This window comes from Ranitomeya variabilis, chromosome 1 (genome assembly GCF_051348905.1).
Source record: "Ranitomeya variabilis isolate aRanVar5 chromosome 1, aRanVar5.hap1, whole genome shotgun sequence".
Taxonomy (NCBI): domain Eukaryota; kingdom Metazoa; phylum Chordata; class Amphibia; order Anura; family Dendrobatidae; genus Ranitomeya; species Ranitomeya variabilis.
In genome coordinates this window covers 1,045,996,594-1,046,017,284 of record NC_135232.1, presented here as the reverse complement: position 1 = coordinate 1,046,017,284, position 20,691 = coordinate 1,045,996,594, and the positions used below count along the sequence as shown (strand labels likewise).

The window sequence follows — 20,691 nt, the reverse complement described above, 5'->3', positions numbered from 1 at the left end:
ATAAACTTGTGCATTTATTGAAGATGTAATGACAGCCATCTCCCCAGTGCCTTTACCTGACATGCAGCCCCATATCATCAATGACTGGAAATTTGCATGTTCTCTTCAGGCAGTCATCTTTATAAATCTCATTGGAACGTTACCAAACAAAAGTTCCAGCATCATCACCTTGCCGAATGCAGATTCATGATTCATCACTGAACAAGACTTTCATCCAGTCATCCACAGTCCACGATTGCTTTTCCTTAGCCCATTGTAACCTTGTTTTTTTCTGTTTAGGTGTTAATGATGGCTTTCGTTTAGCTTTTCTGTATGTAAATCCCATTTCCTTTAGGTGGTTTCTTACAGTTCGGTCACAGACGTTGACTCCAGTTTCCACCCATTCGTTCCTCATTTGTTTTGTTGTGCATTTCCTGTTTTGGAGACATATTGCTTTAAGTTTCCGGTCTTGACACTTTTATGTCTTCATTGGTCTACCAGTATGTTTGCCTTTAACAACCTTCCCATGTTGTTTGCATTTGGTCCAGATTTTAGACACAGCTGACTGTGAACAACCAACATCTTTTGCAACATTGCGTGATGATTTACCCTCTTAAGAGTTTGATAATCCTCTCCTTTGTTTCAATTGACATCTCTCGTGTTGGAGCCATGATTCATGTCAGTCCACTTGGTGCAACAGCTCTCCACGGTGTGATCACTCCTTTTTAGATGCAGACTAACGAGCAGATCCAATTTGATGCAGGTGTTAGTTTTGGTAATGAAAATTTACAGGGTGATTCCATAATTTTTTCCCTAAGCTTGGTTACAAAAAGTAACCATTACTGACTAACACATTTTTTGTTCTTGATTTCTTTTACGGTTTCTTAAAGCCAGAAAGTTGCTATTTGAAAATAATTTAGTTTTGTGCCATGTCTGTGATCTGCTTTTTTTCTACAAAATTAAACAACTGAATGAACATCCTCCAAGGCCGGTGATTACATAATTTTTGCCAGGGGTTGTATATGGCATCATTTTTATACAAAGCGGCATTGAATGCAATTTACAAGACCAAAAACAGTTTCCTATATTATTAAAGACAATGTACCTGTAAAAATAAACAGATGCTATACGCTTGATCCCTATGGAATTCCATTTTTTTTTGCATGCCCATAGACTAGAATAGGTTTATGTCATATGAAAGAATAGAGCGTGCTGTGATTTTTTTCACACGGACATGACGGAAAAGGTCATCTGAACAGCCCCATTGAACAACATTGGTCTTAGTGCTGTCTGTGTGTGTCAGTTTTCTTCCATAGACAGAACTCAGGCTGAAAATACAGTCCTGTGAACGTATCCTGGTGTGGGGAGGATGGGAAAACGAAGAACCAGCGTCTCCCACTGTAAACAAAGCAGTAAACTATTCAAGGAAAAGACTTTTTCGTAATATAAAATACGTTGTGCGTAATATAAAATGAAGTCAGAATTTAGATGATTAAAAAGAAATAAACTGGTGAGATGAAACCAAACCACAAAGCAGATTCTGCAAGAAAACAGGATGGGGAATGGGATGGATCAAAGGCCAAAAAAAGTTAGATAAACAAGGTTAATGTAATGGGGTAACCCAGCAAAGCAGCATGTGACCCATCCTCCATTTAAAAAATAAAAAGCATAAAATTATTATACTCAGTGACTTGGACCCCTCTCCTTGTATATGGAGTTTAATAAATTTTAACAGGGCATATACTTAGCTCTGTGATAAAAGGGAACCTGTCACCATGAAAATGCAGTCCACTCTGCAGGCACAATGTTAGAAAGCAGGGGGAGCGAAGTAGATTGTTTTCTCAGAAAAATGTAGTATATATCATTCCGTATAACTTGTGTATTAATCATTTACACCTCTGCTCTTTCTGGGATTTCGTTCCAGATGGCGGTCCTATCAGTGACTAATAGGTTTCCTTATACAAGAATGCATACAGAGAAGGCTATCAATCACTTATAGGACCGTCCACTGGACCGAAAATCAAATAATGAAAAGAGGGATTTTTGTGTACTCACCGTAAAATCCTTTTCTCCGAGCCAATCATTGGGGGACACAGCGGCGAAGGAGAAACACAGGTTATACAGAATGCTTTCTCACAATATATAACAATCCGCTCAGCTCCTCCTGCTCTGTAACATTGTGCCTGTAGAGTGGACTGCATTATCCATGGTGACAGGTTCACTTTAATCTGTTGCTGATGATTATCAGTTACTTAAAGGGGTATTTCCATCTTGCACATTATTTTCTGAGCATACACCATAAATGTCCGATACATGGAAGTCACAGCTAAACGAGTGTAGCATAATTTTACACCACAAGAAAATCAACCAAAAAATTGCATTTCGTACATGCAGATTTTTAAGGGGAGTTGTTGTGGACTTGCTGCAGCTTCCAGCTTTTTGCAGAAAGATGAAATCCCCATCAAAGTCTGAGGATTGGCTTGTGGCATACAATTGTGCAGAGAGTAAACCCACCCTAATGAGAAGGAGGGTCCTAACTTTGGGCTGCATTGATACATGACCATTTAACTGCCTAATACAATTTTGTGCTCTAGTGTCGTACCCCAAACCAGGGAATACGTGATAAGGCTAAGTTCACATGGAGCAGATTTACTATAGAAAAACCTTTAGCAAATCTCTTATAAAACTGGAAAAATACTTATTCAGATTAAAAACTCGAGCACATGAGATTATTTGAAATCAGCATCGCTGCATTTCAGTTAAAATATGTATATAAATACAATAGTAAATGCAGAGAACATGTATAATACACACAGGTATGCCCCACTGCACGCCTTATACTGGTTCTAGAATTTTTACTTAATTCCGTAATTCTACAAAATCTGTAAAATGGAAATTACTAAGGGGTCCGAAATATGGTTACATTTGCCCACTGTATTAAGGCCATCCGCACTTAAGCTTGTGTGTATGGAGCCTTATGCCCTGCAATGCCAAGACTGGAGAAAACTGCAGCATTTTGCCACAATTCCAGAGCAATAATCTGCATGGGAGACTAGTAGCTGCAATCATCCGCTCGCCATGTGCTACACATAGCTGGGCTGAAGCCCTCCTGTGTGTACCAAAACTCATCATCTTCTATTAGTGCCGGCCAAGGGCCAGCGTTCATAACAGATCAGCAATGACGAGAAAGGAGGTCTTTTGCAGACCCCGGTTGCCAACCCATTGGCGCCCTGCAATCATGTGACAGGGGCACCGATGGGCGTGGTTTGTGATGCGCTTTTAATGTAATCATGTTAAATGCCGCTGTCAGAGATTGACAGCAGCATTTAACATGTTAACAGCCGCGGGCGGATCACGATTCAACCCGCGGCTGTTAGTGGCACATGACTGCTAACCAGATCAGATGTCGTGTGCCGGAAAAGATGTGAGCTCAGAGCCGGATCCTGTACCTATGATGTACCTATACGCCACAGGTTGTGAAGGTTGTAAAATTGCATGGACGACGGTGCGCTCTTCTGGCATGCAGTCGCCACTCAGAAGGACTCTTCCCTAAGGCTGAGACAGGTAGCTGTATAACTTTGACAAGGATGCAATGCTCAGGCTGCTGGCGGCGCTCCCGACCAGTGTGTGACAGTATGTATTTCTAAGAAGCTGTTACGCTTGGGTCGGGAGAGCCACCCGCCAGTCCGAGCATTGCATTACGATCCTCATCCTAGTTATACAGCCGTCTGACACTTCCCTTGGGTCAAGTTCAAACTGGTGTAATTCATGTTGTGTATACGGAAAAGAAAAGCCAGGACTGACTGTGGGTCTCATTACCAAAACCTACTGCCTGATGTGTCTTTGAGACTGTAAATTCAGGGCAGGAGACCCATGATCACTAAACCAGGTCTAATAGAAATGAATAGGAAAAAGCTACACAAAATAAATAGCTGCATCATCTAATGTCAGAAGCTCAACTTGTCGGCAATTAATGCTATAGTCTCACCTTTGCCTAAAAGGTCATCTCTTGACCACTGCAGCCAGTTATTACCATCGGTTATCTTGTGCCATACACCATTAATGTCAGTTATTGGCTGCAGCGGTCATATGTGTACACGGACGCCATCTTTGCAGTCAAGTACACAAAGACTGGCAATGAGCAGCAGAGCAGTGGGGAATATACTGTAGCTAGTGTGCATACCATTTTATACCGTTTCCTGCCACTGACCAAATTTTTATTACGGTACGTTGAAAAACCACTTTAAGTGATGTAAAGTTTATAAAAATTATATAGTAGAAATTTTCTAAAAAAAAATCACAATAGTAAACAAAATACTTAAAAAGGGTTAGTTGTGCTCGGCTCACTTCCACATCGAGAGGTGAGCGGGCCTGGTGACACCACATCTACCGATGACCTGCCGGGAACGTGCGTGCGATTAGCAGGGATCATGCACCTTACGCTGTGCACAAACATTTCTACAAAAGTCACATCTATGTAACATGTTTCATGCTGTAGTCCCAGGCCAAAATGTCTGTATACACTTTATACATTTATCTACTTGGGTTACACATGAAATATATGCTGCTGCAGAGCATAAAAGGTGGATGCAGAAAGTGCTCCGTCCTCTTCCGTGTTCTACCCTGAATATAAGTACAAGGCACTGTATAGAAGAATCTCCGCTGGCCACGGTTTAGATCATAGCCCTCTATAGACAGTAATAATAACGCAGGGCTGGAAAAAATATATTGTACATGTATAGATATATTTATATTTTTTTTTTTTTGTGCAAATTACTCCTAGAACGGAACTTTCAATATGTAGTTTCTTAAAATCTCTGATCAAAATATCTCTCCCAATACATAAAAATAGCTTCCGAGAGGAAAAAAGTGCAAATTTCAACATATGAACAGGTATGGGGAAAGTAGCATGAGAAATAGTCAAAATGGGGATGGTTGTCAAATTATTCTGTCATTTTGATATATTTATAAATTACCCCCAAAAGAAGGAAAAAAAAAAGGGAAAAACAAAACAAAACAAAAACCCACACACACTGCACAAGCATACTAATCCCACAACATCGCACAAACAGATGATGAACAGTACAACACGGGACAAAATTATAATACACAGAAATAACCAAAAACAATTAGGACAGTGAGGAGGCATGACAAAACTCAGAAGGACATAAAGCCTACGGCCATGCAGCATATAAAATTCGGTTATTTTTATATTATCCATATATATATGTAGATATTTACAGAATATTTTACACCATCTATACAACAATAAATCTTCAAAACATCCTGAAAATAGTGTTATGTGGTTTACAAAAAATAGCACTGATTACACCTTCTTATTTTCTTACACGCATGATCGACCTTTGGTTCTAGAGATTCCTGCAAAGACCTGGTTAAAAAAACGTCAAATGTAAATGACGGGGAATTTGGAGAGAAGGTTTTTAAAGCTTAAAACACAAAATTCAGGAATAATACAATGCACAGGGTAGGACTTGCAAACCCCTTAGTCACAGAAAACCGAAAGTGCAGAATAAAAGTTTTGATTGTTTTTTAAAAAGGATGATTCTTTTTTTTTTCCAATAAGTACATTTTTGAACTTTATCGGTTTTTAAAAAGGATTAATCAAATTTTTAATAAGTACATTTTCGACCTGTATATGTTCCTCACTCCTGCCACCTCTCACTTCTACAGAGCAGGTGAAGGTGCCCATACATCTTCAATAGTTGTCAGCTTACTGCTTGTTTGCTATGCTTTCTGACCCTCTTCACGATAATAAAGGGTATCATGCGCATGTCCTATCCTAACAAGCATGACGAGTGCATATCTTAGCCGGTATCTGTAGACGTGACTTCATCTCTAAATGTGAAAATGAATGGCATTGGAATAAATCTTTAAAAGGGGGAATTCTCAAGTTGTCTATTGAGCAGTTCAGGGCAATGCAGTCTCCTTACAGTTTCTTTACCTACAGATTTCTAGCAGGGCGGGATCTCCTCCTGGTGTGACAGCTCGAATGACCAGAACTGTATTATTAGTAGAACTATAAAGCTCAGCACAAGTTCTGCTAGCACATTTAGCCATAAATGGTTTGTCTGCAGTGTTATCCTTGTATTTACACATACAAATAACACGGCATTTGAACCAAGCACACAGAAATCAATGGACTGGAGAGAGCTGAATGGGATGTTAAGAGTTAACTCCTTTTTTGGAAAGTAACTACCGTGCACGCTCAGCCAGACACTAAAGGCAGAACTCCATGGAAACCAGCTGTACACCATGAATGACAAATGGTTTTGATTCATCAAAGATTTTACGTCAGAACTCTGGTGTTAAATTTTGTGACTTGTTACGTTCTCACACTATTTCTGCCTAGCTATGTCAAAGTGGATGGAGCTGAGGCATGACAGGGGTATGGTGAGGTGCGCTCACACACGTGACTCATCCTACACTCCTGACTCAGTAATCCAGCACAAAGCCAAAGACCAAAGCCAGTCTTGATAAATTGGGGCCAAAATTTCTCACTGTAGAAGAATGACAGCAGATAGCCAGTTCATTGCAAAATTGCATATTTTCATGCTGCCTAACTAATTAAAGCTATTTAAGAACTTGAGAACACTCCTTAAACAAAGGTTTTTGGATCAATTTTTTAACACCCGCTTGCATATGAAGCTCAGTGATGTTCCTGTGAAGCCGCTCTTATCCCTCCCTCTCAACACCCATACCTGTACCCAACACCTCCTGTGACATGGCTTTATTTTATGTAATGCAGCTCAGAAGTCAAAGTGAACTGAAGGTGACCATACACAGACTCTCCTTTGTGTTTTGGGGCCTCCTCTCTCCCATCGCTGGGGGTCTAACCATTGGACCCCCACTAATTCCTAGAACTTAGGCTCAGGCTTTGAAGAGCCCTGTGTGAATGGAGGGGTGGTCAGTCATGTATTCCTCCACTTCAGTAATTCATTCTCTACGGGCCCGCTGTCGATGTGGAGAGCATAAGGGTGTCGGAAGGCATAGCTGTTGGCCGAATAAGCATTATGCTGTCAGTTATGGAACCTGGATGGGCACCTTAAACTGCTTAGCCCACTACTACAGTGGTGAGGAAGAGGTGGCAGGTGAATAGAATGGTTAGTAAGACAATTGCACATAACATTCCATTTGCTCATCTGACACTCAAGCTTGCCAAAGACCAAACAGTAAGTATGCAAAAAGAACAGTAAATTTGATATCCAATCCGCTATGTGGGTATAGGACAGTGTCAGTCATTTATGACCCACTCTAAGGGTAACTTTTGTAGAAAGTCTTCGACTTAAATAAGCTGTGATACCCAGCATATGCTTTGGCTCTTCACGGCTTCTCTGATGCACTAAGAAAATCTGATCGATGTCTCTGCACTGCTAAGTATGCCGCTCAAACATTACCACTTTCTGAAAAGTGCAAACATCATCACTGCCCCCCCAAAACATATAAAACACAATGATAGCAAGGGGCTATCCAGATAATTACATGGGAAAAAAAACTGAAAAAAGCCTGAACTTGTGCGTACATATACATAAGGGCCAACCGTTAATTTGACACTCATGTAAAGTGTACTTCCAATTTAATGACATGGAAATAGATCCTCACGGGACTACTGATCTTACTGAGGGGCTCAAGAGAACTGAATCCTTTGTAGACGTAGAGTAAACTATAGTCTAATAAAAATCCCTCAGATTAAAGAACAGGAACTGGGGATCTTTTGGGTCCCAGAGGTGACACTCAATGTACTATAAATGTCTTTAATTGGAAAATCCCATTAGAGGGATTGTCAAGGATTAGACAAAACTTTTATTTTTGCTCCTGAAACAGCGCCACTCTAGTCCATGGGCTGTGTCAGGTATTGCAGCTCATCCCAAGGCTAAATAGTGTATTAGCTTTTGTAACATAAAGCAGATTTTTTTTCCAAATCATAGACAACCCCTTTAAATGGGACAACAGGTAGTTATTTTTTTGTTTTAAATTTCAAGAAGATAAAAGAAAAAAGGCATGAAGCATACTTAATGCCTATGAACTTGTTCAATAGCAAACACCCTCTCTGCATCCAGTGAAAGACACGTAAGCACACGGGGGTTATACACCACATGGTGTATATACAAAGTGGTAAAAAGTACTAAAAACTGGCATAGCATCTGAAATGCTAACATTGGAAAAAGATTAGCTTTGCATTAAAACCAGCACACAAGACACTATTACCACAGGAAGGTGAGGCTTTGCAGGCATCTCTAGGATCAGAAGATCCCCTAAAATATAATAATTCACCCCGGCGCTGAACACAGGTCATGTCTGTGTTATAGCAGGACCAACAATGCAAAGTGTTGGCTGCCAGCGAATCAGCTCCACCATCTCGTACCAAACATTCATCACGCTGCTTTAGTAGTGATCATCAACCGCAATACTGTCCCTTAATACTTCCATCCAGGACCTCTGGAGAGTCCACCATAAGTCAATCCTACAACTGCTGGACTTTAGAGGAATCGCTCATGCTGTCAGTCCTATGCCGAGATAACTGCTGCTGGTGGGATGGAGCAAAAGTGCCTTGTTGTACAGGAAAAGAAGAGAGGATGAGCTGAGCAGACTGGTTTCCGTGAACTAGCCTGGAGGCCTGAAGAAACAGCAGAAACAGGAAAAATCACTGACACTTCTAGGTTAAAGTTCCTAAAATACCAACCCTCCAAACACAACCTTCATGACATCCAGTAAAACTACGAGTGTAGCCTTGGAGGAGGACATTACCTGTAAGAACTGCTGCGGCTGCTGGCCTAGCTGTGCTTGCTGTTGCTGCATAGACTGCAGCTGCTGCGGTTGCTCTTGCTGGCTCTGCTGCTGGGTAATGGAAATGGTCTGCGGCTGTTGCTGCTGAGTGGCGAACGTTGGATACGCAGTCACCACCGGCCCCATGAACATTGTGCTAGGAACCATGACTGCCCCACAAGCCACTGGTGTAGTCACAAGTTTGGTTACTATCTGTTGCGCTTGTGAAAACCTGTAATAAATTTAGGATTGTATGTAAATTCCATATTTGCTGTAACGAAAGGTCAAGAGTCCAGCCTACAATACACAGGAATCCTTCAAGTCTACAAAGACAGCCATGGTTTTCCCTTCCTGCCTTGTATCCCGACAAGGCCTTCATACACTTCTCCATTTACAGACGAGCGATCACTTTTTCACTCGTCACTAATGGCGGCTTTCTTATTACTTGCCTTATCTGTCGGTCTTGAGGAAATGTGGTAATGGCTCCCTGGTTATTCTGCTGCATGCTGGATGGCATCTGCACCATACTGGCAGAGGATGGCTGAGAGATGACCATAGTGTTGTACAGCGGTGCCTGGCTGGACATCGATGTCTGCTGGGAATGTCCTCCATGGAGGTTCTGCTGGCCCTGTGATAGGAGAAGGTCAGCTTAGAGAACAGAGCACAGTAAATCCCTGCCATTCCTCCAGTGACTACGCATGGTACCTGGCTGCTGTTTTGCATGGACTGCTGCTGGAGCATGTGCGGAGCTCCCATGTGGCCGGGGTTCATGGCCCCCTGCAGCTGGTTGGTCTGCACCACTTGGCCCTGCATTGTCAGCTGCGGAAGTTGCTGCATGTTGGAGCCGTTTCCAGATGAAACCTGCACAGGTCCAAAGTTTACGCCAGGGGTGGGCTGCTGCAGAAACATCTCCAAGACAAAAATTATTCTATATAAGAAGCAATATACAAAATAGGACATCAAATAGGGCATGAAAAAAGGATATATTATAGAATGTGTTCAAAAAAATAAATACAAATCAGGATTGTTCCGTATGGGAAGAGATTGCCTGCTTGTTCCTACATAACTGTATATGCAGAAATGTGCTCACCTCACTTGTTCTTAAACCTGGCAAACCCCAATACAAAGTGAAAAAATAAAAAACGGATTGTATAGGTCCGGTGAATGTCATCTGTCAGTGATCCATCACATTAAAGAACACCTTTTATTTTTTTCTGGATGATTGACAGATGCCAGCCATAGGCTCCTATCTAAAAAGTAAGCTCGAGATTTTTTTACTGTATGCTGCAAGATAGATTGCACAAATTTTCTGACTTAAAGGGGGTTTCCATTTCCAACCTTCTATCCAAAATACTCATCCACATAGTAAAAATAATCCAACTAGTTACTCGCCCTCCCCAGGCACAGTGCAGTGTCTGTGCTCCGGTGACTGTTTACAAGCTGTGGTCAGATGCTCTGCTGTGTAGATGTATCGTTACCACTGCAGCCTGTAATCAATCATCAAAACAGAGGCGGACATGCAGCGTTGGACCTGGGGAGGGTCGAGTAAAAGGTGCATTTATTATTTTTAATAAAGGGACATGGATTTTAGATAGAAAGTTGAAAGATGAAAACTGCAAAATTGAATAATTAAAGGTAATTTGAGGGCAGGTTTTTGAGATTGACCCAGATTCCAGTGATGTGTCACTTACTGGGCCGCTTACTGCAATTTTGACAAAAATCACAGTTTTAGCAGCAGGAGATTATTACTAGAGGACTAGTAAACCTGCTGCCAGGTAGTTCTCCATATTCATGGGCTCTGTACAACCCCACCCATATCACCGATTGGCAGCTTTCTGCCTATGCACAGTTCATACAGAAAGCTGCCAATCAGTGGTGGGGGCAGTGTTAGAGCGCTCAGTATTTAGAGAACTGCTAGATCTACAGCAGATAAAACAGGGATTTTGTCAAAACTACAGCTAGCAGCCCAGTAAGTGATACATCGCTGAAATTAGGCTCTGTCTCTACATTATGCTGCTCTTAGATGAAGCAGTAAAAACCTAATGACAGATTCCCTTTAAGGGTGGACATAAATATATAACAAGCATTCATAAATTTCCTTCTCAGAGTGTATTTGGGCAGTAGTTTAGTACATTTGGTATAAGGCCCGAATTAGAGGGTGAATGTGTTATTATATGTATGTGCATCATGCATCTACTTTCCATCATTTTGCCCAGTCTGAATAAGATTCCACATTTATTCTCCAGTAATAAGCGATGGAGCTGGATAATTGAAAAATAAACCTTGCCTCAATCAACTCCTCATTACTACAGGTTAATTGCTGTTATTTCAGTGGGGATACCGTTGTCATTAAACAGTATGCAATATAAAATCTTGTCGTTAGAATGGGAAAATCATTTCTAATGCAAATGTACATAAGGTAGAACCACAGGCCAGTACCTGGAAACCCTGACCGTGCACCATCTGCAGCTGCTCCTGAATCTTCCGCAATTCCTCCTGCTGCCGGTGGATGTTCTCTTCTATGATGCGCGTCCTTTGCTCCAACTGATCCTTAAGGTGCTTCATGGCTCCGAACTGTGCCGTAAACTGAAATATGGGCTGAAAATCATTAAGAAAATGGCAACAGCTCAAACCCTTCCAAAATACACTTAATAGGGTTGTAAAAAGAAGAAACTGAGAACGTCTCCACCCCAGAGACACATACAAAGCTATACATAGCATGTGGGACAACACTGCGGCTCACCTGACTTATCCCCGTCTGCAGGTGGATGGCAGGAGCGGGCTGCTTCTGTACTGGCTGGGATAGGGACTGGTTCAGAGACTGCGAGCTTATTGACTGCAAGGACAAATAATAAGCACATAAATACGACAGAAGACTATATATTAGGCTACTTAATCATTCTGGCACATGACGAAGCCTTCTCACCTGGCTGCTGATGGAGGAGCGCCTCTTGTCCATGCCCGATAGAGCTTGTCGTGGAGGTGTACCGGTATCTGTGGGAATCTTGGTAGGTGTAGCTGGAGACACGCACAGAGGAAGCAGGACAGAAGGTTTATTAAGGACGCAATACAACAATGTCTGCTCAGTCTAGAGAAGAAATCAGATGACTATAGAAGTGCTTTATGGCTTCTCAATACTCACATGATGGATCAGACACTGCTGTGTGAGAAGATGACTTGATGGAACTCTTGGATGATGGAGATGGTGTCCTGCTGTCACACCTTTCCAAGGCGTCCTTCAGGCTGTCCTTATTTATATGATTGTCTGAGGCACTGTCCTGACTCTGAGAAGACACAATCAATGCCATGTTCTTCTCACAAACTGGACTGTGCAATGCCCTGACATTAACTATGGGCCAGTGGGGTGTATCTGTCAGGAATACGTGGCACCAATGATACTGGATATTATTAATGCTTTACATCAGGAACCAGACTCATTTCTGACAAAAATCATGTGTGCTGTATATACAAACCACATAGAATATTGCAGATATACATATTTGTTAAGTTAGAAATAGACATTTTAACAAAGTTATTCAAGAAGCAAAGATCCTGTAAGCAAAGAAGACAAATGACAAGCACTCACTTTATCCGAGATGATTGCTGGTGGGGAATCTTCAATCCCAAGCTCGCGCCTCCTCTCCGAGCCGACCTCAGCATAGCTGCAATACCAAAGAGAGAAATTAGTTAACACACAAACAATGATGCCATTCCTCGTTTGCACATACATACTGTAAGTAGAGACTCACAGCACACTCCTTTATGTATGCAAACAGGCTTATACAGGTAGTGCTTTAGACATAAGCACTGACATGAAAAGCTGCAGGGATTTGTGACATAAATAATTTAACGTTTCGACCCTGCCAGGGTCTTATTCATAATGTCATAGTGGAGAAAAAGGACAAAAATCCATAAATACCATGGTGCAAATACATATTTACTAAATTATTTACATAAGCCTTTCATTTGATTGTCATGAATATGCAACAGTTACAAGTACGATCTGCAGTGGTTTATAGGACACCTGGTCCTGTAGGACCTAAATGAAGGTCGCTAGGGACCCCACCGCTACAATCAGGGACAAAATCCAACAGACCATAATAGTTTACTTCCAAAAGAACATCATAGATCAAAAGACAGTTTCATTCCTCCCCAATCCACACCCAATTACACTGGTTTTCTATATTCTACCAAAAAATACACAAATAACTGACAAATCCCCCTGGACGCCCCATAGTGGCATCCACAGACTCAATTGTCGAGCCATCTGGAAAAAATACTCAACGTCTTACCAAAAAAACCAAAAAACTCCTGCTCCTACTTACTAGACACAGGCCACTTTCTCCAAGACATTAATAACCTCAAGTCGGTTAAGGTACCTTCACACTAAGCGACGCTGCAGCGATACAGACAACGATGAAGATCGCTGCAGCGTCGCTGTTTAGTCGTTGTGTGGTCGCTGGAGAGCTGTCACACAGACGGCTCTCCAGCGACCAACGATGCCAAAGTCCCCTGGTAACCAGGGTAAACATCGGGTTACTAAGCGCAGGGCCGCACTTAGTAACCCGATGTTTACCCTGGTTACCATTGTAAAAGTAAAAAAAAAAAAAAACACATACTCACATTCCGGTGCCCGGCGTCCGCTTCCCTGCACTCCTCCTGCATCCTGTGTCAGCGCCGAACATCTCCGGCATCTCCCACAGAGCAGAGCGGTGACGTCACCGCTCTGCTTTACGGCCGGCACTTACACAGGATGCAGGAGGAGTGCAGGGAAGCGGACGCCGGGCACCGGAATGTGAGTATGTGGGGTTTTTTTTTTTTACTTTTACAATGGTAACCAGGGTAAACATCGGGTTACTAAGCGCGGCCCTGCGCTTAGTAACCCGATGTTTACCCTGGTTACCAGTGAAGACATCGCTGGATCAGTGTCACACACACCGATTCAGCGATGTCAGCGGGAGATCCAGCGACGAAATAAAGTTCTGGACTTTCAGCAACGACCAGCGATCTCACAGCGGGATCCTGATCGCTGCTGCGTGTCAAACACAACGATATCGCTATCCAGGACGCTGCAACGTCACGGATCGCTAGCGATATCGTTGTAAAGTCGCTTAGTGTGAAGGTACCTTTACTCCAGAGAGATTAATATTCACACTAAATGTCAGTGACCCGTACACATCAATGACCCAATGAACAGGGGCCTTGAAGCCACATCTTCTCTCCTAACCAAATCAAACTTCAGAACAGACTCAACCCAATTTTGCCTCGACATATTGAATGTAGGAATATAGTCCTGCATGAAAATGTCTTTCTATTTGAGGATGACGTCTATATTCCAACATTCCGGTGTTTTCATGCATTTCTGCTCTTGTCCGTCTCTTGCCGAAGGTCACTAATCAGTGTAAGTCTATGAGATTCTCGTTCTGCCTCCCATAGACTTGCACAGAGAGCCTGCGATGTAATTTATGACTTACGGCCAGTCAGAAGCTGCGCTCACAAGACAGCGCCGTGTGACTGGAGAGACTCCGAACAACGGTGAAGACGCCGGAGGGCGACTATATGACTAGGGCTGGAGAGGAGGCTTACGTTCAAAACACCACTCCAGCAATTAAAAGAAACAAAACTGCTGGAGTGGCTCTTTAATGTATTTACTACAACGTTTTGATAATTAATTTCATCCTGTAAAATGTTATGTTATTCTTCATACACACACGTGTACACACATACTTACATACACAAAAGGGCACATTTACTAAATGGAAAAAGGAGATGGATTAGTCAAACTATTGAAATGCAGTAAAATAAACACTATTTCCCAACATCTCGATCATGAATTTGAGGAGTCACGCATACCAGGATAGGGATGAGGAGCCATGTATACCAGGATAGGGATGAGGAGCCATGTATACCAGGATAGGGATGAGGAGCCATGCATACCAGGATAGGGATGAGGAGCCAGGCATACCAGGATAGGGATGAGGAGCCATGTATACCAGGATAGGGATGAGGAGCCATGCATACCAGGATAGGGATGAGGAGACACGCATACCAGGATAGGGATGAGGAGCCATGTATACCAGGATAGGGATGAGGGGGCCATGTATACCAGGATAGGGCTGAGGAGCCATGCATACCAGGATAGGGATGAGGAGCCAGGCATACCAGGATAGGGATGAGGAGCCATGTATACCAGGATAGGGATGAGGGGGCCATGTATACCAGGATAGGGATGAGGAGACCATGGATACCAGGATAGGGATGAGGAGCCATGTATACCAGGATAGGGATGAGGAGCCAGGCATACCAGGATAGGGATGAGGAGCCATGCATACCAGGATAGGGATAAGGAGCCAGGCATACCAGGATAGGGATGAGGAGCCATGCATACCAGGATAGGGATGAGGAGCCATGCATACCAGGATAGGGATGAGGAGCCAGGCATACCAGGATAGGGATGAGGAGCCAGGCATACCAGGATAGGGATGAGGAGCCAGGCATACCAGGATAAGGATGAGGAGCACACGCATACCAGGATACGGATGAGGGGGGCCATGCATACCAGGATAGGGATGAGGAGCCATGTATACCAGGATAGGGATGAGGAGCCATGTATACCAGGATAGGGATGAGGGGCCATGTATACCAGGATAGGGATGAGGAGCCATGCATACCAGGATAGGGATGAGGAGCCAGGCATACCAGGATAGGGATGAGGAGCCAGGCATACCAGGATAGGGATGAGGAGCCAGGCATACCAGGATAGGGATGAGTAGCCAGGCATACCAGTGTAGGGATGAGGGGTCATGCATACCAGGATAGGGATGAGGAGCCAGGCATACCAGGATAGAGATGAGGGGCCATGTATACCAGGATAGGGATGAGGAGCCAGGCATACCAGGATAAGGATGAGGAGCCAGGCATACCAGGATAGGGATGAGGAGCCATGTATACCAGGATAGGGATGAGGAGCCATGCATACCAGGATAGGGATGAGGTGGCCATGCATACCAGGATAGGGATGAGGGGCCATGTATACCAGGATAGGGATGAGGAGCCATGCATACCAGGATAGGGATGAGGAGACTATGTACAGTATACCAGGATAGGGATGATGAGGCCATGCAGACCAGGATAGGGCTGAGGAGCCAGGCATACCAGGGTAGGGATGAGGAGCCAGGCATACCAGGATAGGGATGAGGAGCCATGCATACCAGGATAGGGATGAGGAGCCATGCATACCAGGATAGGGATAAGGAGCCAGGCATACCAGGATAGGGATGAGGAGCCAGGCATACCAGGATAGGGATGAGGAGCCATGTATACCAGGATAGGGATGAGGGGGCCATGTATACCAGGATAGGGATGAGGAGACCATGGATACCAGGATAGGGATGAGGAGCCATGTATACCAGGATAGGGATGAGGAGCCAGGCATACCAGGATAGGGATGAGGAGCCATGCATACCAGGATAGGGATAAGGAGCCAGGCATACCAGGATAGGGATGAGGAGCCATGCATACCAGGATAGGGATGAGGAGCCAGGCATACCAGGATAGGGATGAGGAGCCAGGCATACCAGGATAGGGATGAGGAGCCAGGCATACCAGGATAAGGATGAGGAGCACACGCATACCAGGATACGGATGAGGGGGGCCATGCATACCAGGATAGGGATGAGGAGCCATGTATACCAGGATAGGGATGAGGAGCCATGTATACCAGGATAGGGATGAGGGGCCATGTATACCAGGATAGGGATGAGGAGCCATGCATACCAGGATAGGGATGAGGAGCCAGGCATACCAGGATAGGGATGAGGAGCCAGGCATACCAGGATAGGGATGAGGAGCCAGGCATACCAGGATAGGGATGAGTAGCCAGGCATACCAGTGTAGGGATGAGGGGTCATGCATACCAGGATAGGGATGAGGAGCCAGGCATACCAGGATAGAGATGAGGGGCCATGTATACCAGGATAGGGATGAGGAGCCAGGCATACCAGGATAAGGATGAGGAGCCAGGCATACCAGGATAGGGATGAGGAGCCAGGCATACCAGGATAGGGATGAGGAGCCATGTATACCAGGATAGGGATGAGGAGCCATGCATACCAGGATAGGGATGAGGTGGCCATGCATACCAGGATAGGGATGAGGGGCCATGTATACCAGGATAGGGATGAGGAGCCATGCATACCAGGATAGGGATGAGGAGACTATGTACAGTATACCAGGATAGGGATGATGAGGCCATGCAGACCAGGATAGGGCTGAGGAGCCAGGCATACCAGGGTAGGGATGAGGAGCCAGGCATACCAGGATAGGGATGAGGAGCCATGCATACCAGGATAGGGATGAGGAGCCATGCATACCAGGATAGGGATAAGGAGCCAGGCATACCAGGATAGGGATGAGGAGCCAGGCATACCAGGATAGGGATGAGGAGCCAGGCATACCAGGATAAGGATGAGGAGCACACGCATACCAGGATACGGATGAGGGGGCCATGCATACCAGGATAGGGATGAGGAGCCAGGCATACCAGGATAGGGATGAGGAGCCACACATACCAGGATAGGGATGAGGAGCCAGGCATACCAGGGTAGGGATGAGGAGACACGCAGACCAGGATAGGGATGAGGAGCCAGGCATACCAGGATAGGGATGAGGACCCATGCATACCAGGATAGGGATGAGGGGGCCATGTATACCAGGATGGGGATGAGGGGGCCATGCAGACCAGGATGGGGATGAGGAGCCATGCAGACCAGGATAGGGATGAGGAGCCAGGCATACCAGGATAGGGATGAGGACCCATGCATACCAGGATAGGGATGAGGGGGCCATGTATACCAGGATGGGGATGAGGGGGCCATGCAGACCAGGATGGGGATGAGGAGCCATGCAGACCAGGATAGGGATGAGGGGACAATGCATACTCAGCTTATACTCGAGTCAATAAGTTTTCCTAGTTTTTTTGTGGTAAAATTAGGGGCCTCGTGTTATACTCGGGTCAGCTTATACTCGAGTATATACGGTATGTAAATTATGCCGTCATTTCTATATGTTCCTAAATAGTTCACTTGCAGATCTTACCTTACGACGGTGTGTGTGCACACTATGAACTCGGGTCTGGAGTTCCACTGATGGTAGGTGATATAGTAGCGAGTTTGCAACCAAATCCACTGTTGCCCCTTTGTCAAGAATCTATAGTAACAAGACTTGCCTTTCCCATACTGCATTACTATAATGAAAAGGGGGAAAAAACAATATAAGACCAGAGATAGCGATCAGTTTTTACTGACCAACTATAATGTAAAACTACAATTAATGAGGAAGGTGCAAAAGTTTGTAGGTACAGACAGGGGCATTGCCTATACGGATAAAGAACACATCTTATGGCAATAAGGTTTTTTAACAGCTCTCCATATAGGACAGTGAGATCTGGTGCTCTTTCCTATGAGGCCAAAAGAGAAAATCTGCAATCACACACACTGCCCCAATAAAGGTAAAAAGGACATTCTTGCCTTCTGTCCAGTGAATGTTGCTGTATGACAACTAGCCATAACATATATGCTGGGAAATATTCCTGCCACATACGGTAAATCTATGGCTGAGATGCAGTGTGCATTGAGCCTTGCTCATTAACCCTTTCCCAGGCATGGTGATTTCTTCAGTTTTGCGCTTTCATTTTTTACTCCTCCGCCAAGAGCCATACAGTTTATATTTACCCGTGAACATAGATGTATGAGGCTTCATTTTTGAGGGACAAAGTTATAGCTTTGAATAACACAATTCAGTTTACCATACAGTGTACTGTAAAGTGGTAAGAAAAAAGAACAAGCTGAGTGAAATAGTAAAAAAACAAAAACAAACAAAAAAAAACATAATTCTGCACTTATTTTTGGGATTTTGGTTTTCACAGTGATTATTTTGCTGTTAAAATGACCTGGATACAAGATTCCCAGTACTACAGTATGTAGTGTAATTGATCTTCCCATATGAAGCCCAGCCAGAGGTTAGTCTTCATAAAAGGACTATGACAGCAATCATGGGGGTGTTCAGCAGGCCCCCAGCTGCCCTGGAAAACCACTGGCTTTCTGCGTTCACGTCTAAGCAGCATTTATATGGTTAAAACAGGTGACTAAAGCGATCTAGATCTGGTCATTGCGCTTACAGGTAGCTGCCGGCTGTATGATACAGCCGACATCTCCTCGCTATGTAGGGGCTCAGCTCCTGACTCTGGTCCAAACAACCCTGCATTTCACCTGTGACGAACATGAATGTGACAGCTCGTTAAGGAGTTAAAGGGTATTTCCCATTTCATCCATTCATTATGGAGACCGGGATTGCTGTGCGTATGCACTGGCTAAAAGGGGCCATGGTTACAGAAGCAACCTAAAGACCAATGCTTTGTCATTCCCATAGAAATATATACCGCATAGCACAGTGGTTTACGGTACTTGCACAAGTCCCGAGTAACAAAAACTTGCTTGCCCAGAGTAATCCCCTCTTGCAGCTGATGCACACATATCCATGAAGTGTGGAAATAAGAAAACCCTTTTAAACAAGGTCATTAACTCCTACAATAATCATAAAAATAGTACTAAACTACTTACAATGTTCGTGGCATTTTGCAAGATTCTCTAAGTCGTCCACGTGGTAGTAATCATAGCCTGAAGTGCCGAGAACCTCAAACGGCAAATATCCGATTATTGGAGGAGCCCTAGATTACAAAGAAAGCTGACATCAGCTAAGTGTACCGAGATGACAAAATATATATATTAAAACAAAAAAAAATACATATACACACATACATACATATATATACAAACACACACATATAGGAATGTATAGCATACAATATACAAGTTACTTGGGCAGACAACTTGTAAATTGTGTATGCACAAGATGTTCAAGTTATTCTTCCAGCAGGGAATAAGTAAAAGGACTTCACTAATTCAAGTCTGCTTTCTGCCCCATACTGTACAGAATACATTTTGCAGCTGAAAGGTGACTGAAGCTAATAAGCAGCACAGAGGACTCAATTCTAAAAACATATTGTATATTATACTCTTAAGATGTTTTCAAGCACCTTAACGGAGGTAACTAATTATTCAAAAATAATTAAATTATAGCCATTACTCTTTATTATTTACATGGTATGCCCTATAAAAAAATAATTTTAAAAATTTTTCAATTGCATCTGACATTTACCATTCATAGATATTGAATGGCTCAGTCACACGGCAAAACAATTTAAAAAGAAAAAAAGTGTGATTAAAAAAAATCAAATTACACCTTATATCGAACATCAGCTTAGAAATGGCAGTGGGAGTTGGATTACGTATAACATTCATGAATAATAAAAAGCACAGAACACAAAAGACTAAGGATCTAAATATGGAAATTTGCAGAAAGGTTGTGCAATTAAATAAAATGACTTTCTGAGTGGGAGGGATAGCCGAGCCACGAACGGCAAGTATCAGACACTGGCAGCATGATTTCAGCCAGATATGTTTGCCAATGACTGACAGGTCTCTTGCCGTACACTCATGCACGTAGGCAAAGATCTGTCACTCCATAGTGGGTGAGGAGAAGATGCAGGGGACTAGACTAGCCTCCCATGAGGTTCAGTCCCTGGCAGGTTATAAAGTACATTTTTCTCTGAAACAACACATCTTTTCAAAGAACAACATCATGGTTGAACCCATGCAGCTAGCGCCTGATACAAGAACGTCATGGTTGAACCAATGCAGCCAGCACCTGATACAAGAAGAACGTCATGTCTGAATCTATGCAGCCAGCGTCTGATAAAGAAGAACATCATGGTTGAACCAATGCAGCCAGCGTCTGATACAAGAAGAAAGTCATGGCTGAACCCATGCAGCCAGAGTCTGCTACAAGAAGAACGTTATGTCTGAAACC

At 43.6% G+C, this 20,691-nt stretch overlaps 1 protein-coding gene across 2 annotated transcripts in view; it reads right to left on the bottom strand.

Moving 5' to 3' along the window:
• Nucleotides 1-5,173: 5,173 nt before the first annotated feature.
• The window catches only part of CLOCK (clock circadian regulator), an 86,169-nt gene continuing 70,651 nt past the window's right edge, over nucleotides 5,174-20,691 (bottom strand). Inside the window, exons 12-22 of one of the 2 annotated variants that reach the window (XM_077279740.1) lie at nucleotides 19,383-19,489; nucleotides 17,860-18,007; nucleotides 12,350-12,425; nucleotides 11,906-12,047; nucleotides 11,690-11,781; nucleotides 11,507-11,599; nucleotides 11,203-11,361; nucleotides 9,469-9,672; nucleotides 9,213-9,391; nucleotides 8,746-8,995; nucleotides 5,174-8,614 (exon numbers count right to left, since the gene is read on the bottom strand). In XM_077279740.1, coding sequence (XP_077135855.1) covers nucleotides 8,462-8,614; nucleotides 8,746-8,995; nucleotides 9,213-9,391; nucleotides 9,469-9,672; nucleotides 11,203-11,361; nucleotides 11,507-11,599; nucleotides 11,690-11,781; nucleotides 11,906-12,047; nucleotides 12,350-12,425; nucleotides 17,860-18,007; nucleotides 19,383-19,489 — 1,603 coding nt within the window. In that variant the 3' untranslated portion in view covers nucleotides 5,174-8,461. The remainder of the gene's footprint in view (nucleotides 8,615-8,745; nucleotides 8,996-9,212; nucleotides 9,392-9,468; nucleotides 9,673-11,202; nucleotides 11,362-11,506; nucleotides 11,600-11,689; nucleotides 11,782-11,905; nucleotides 12,048-12,349; nucleotides 12,426-17,859; nucleotides 18,008-19,382; nucleotides 19,490-20,691) is intronic. The other variant, XM_077279741.1, reaches the window with a different exon arrangement.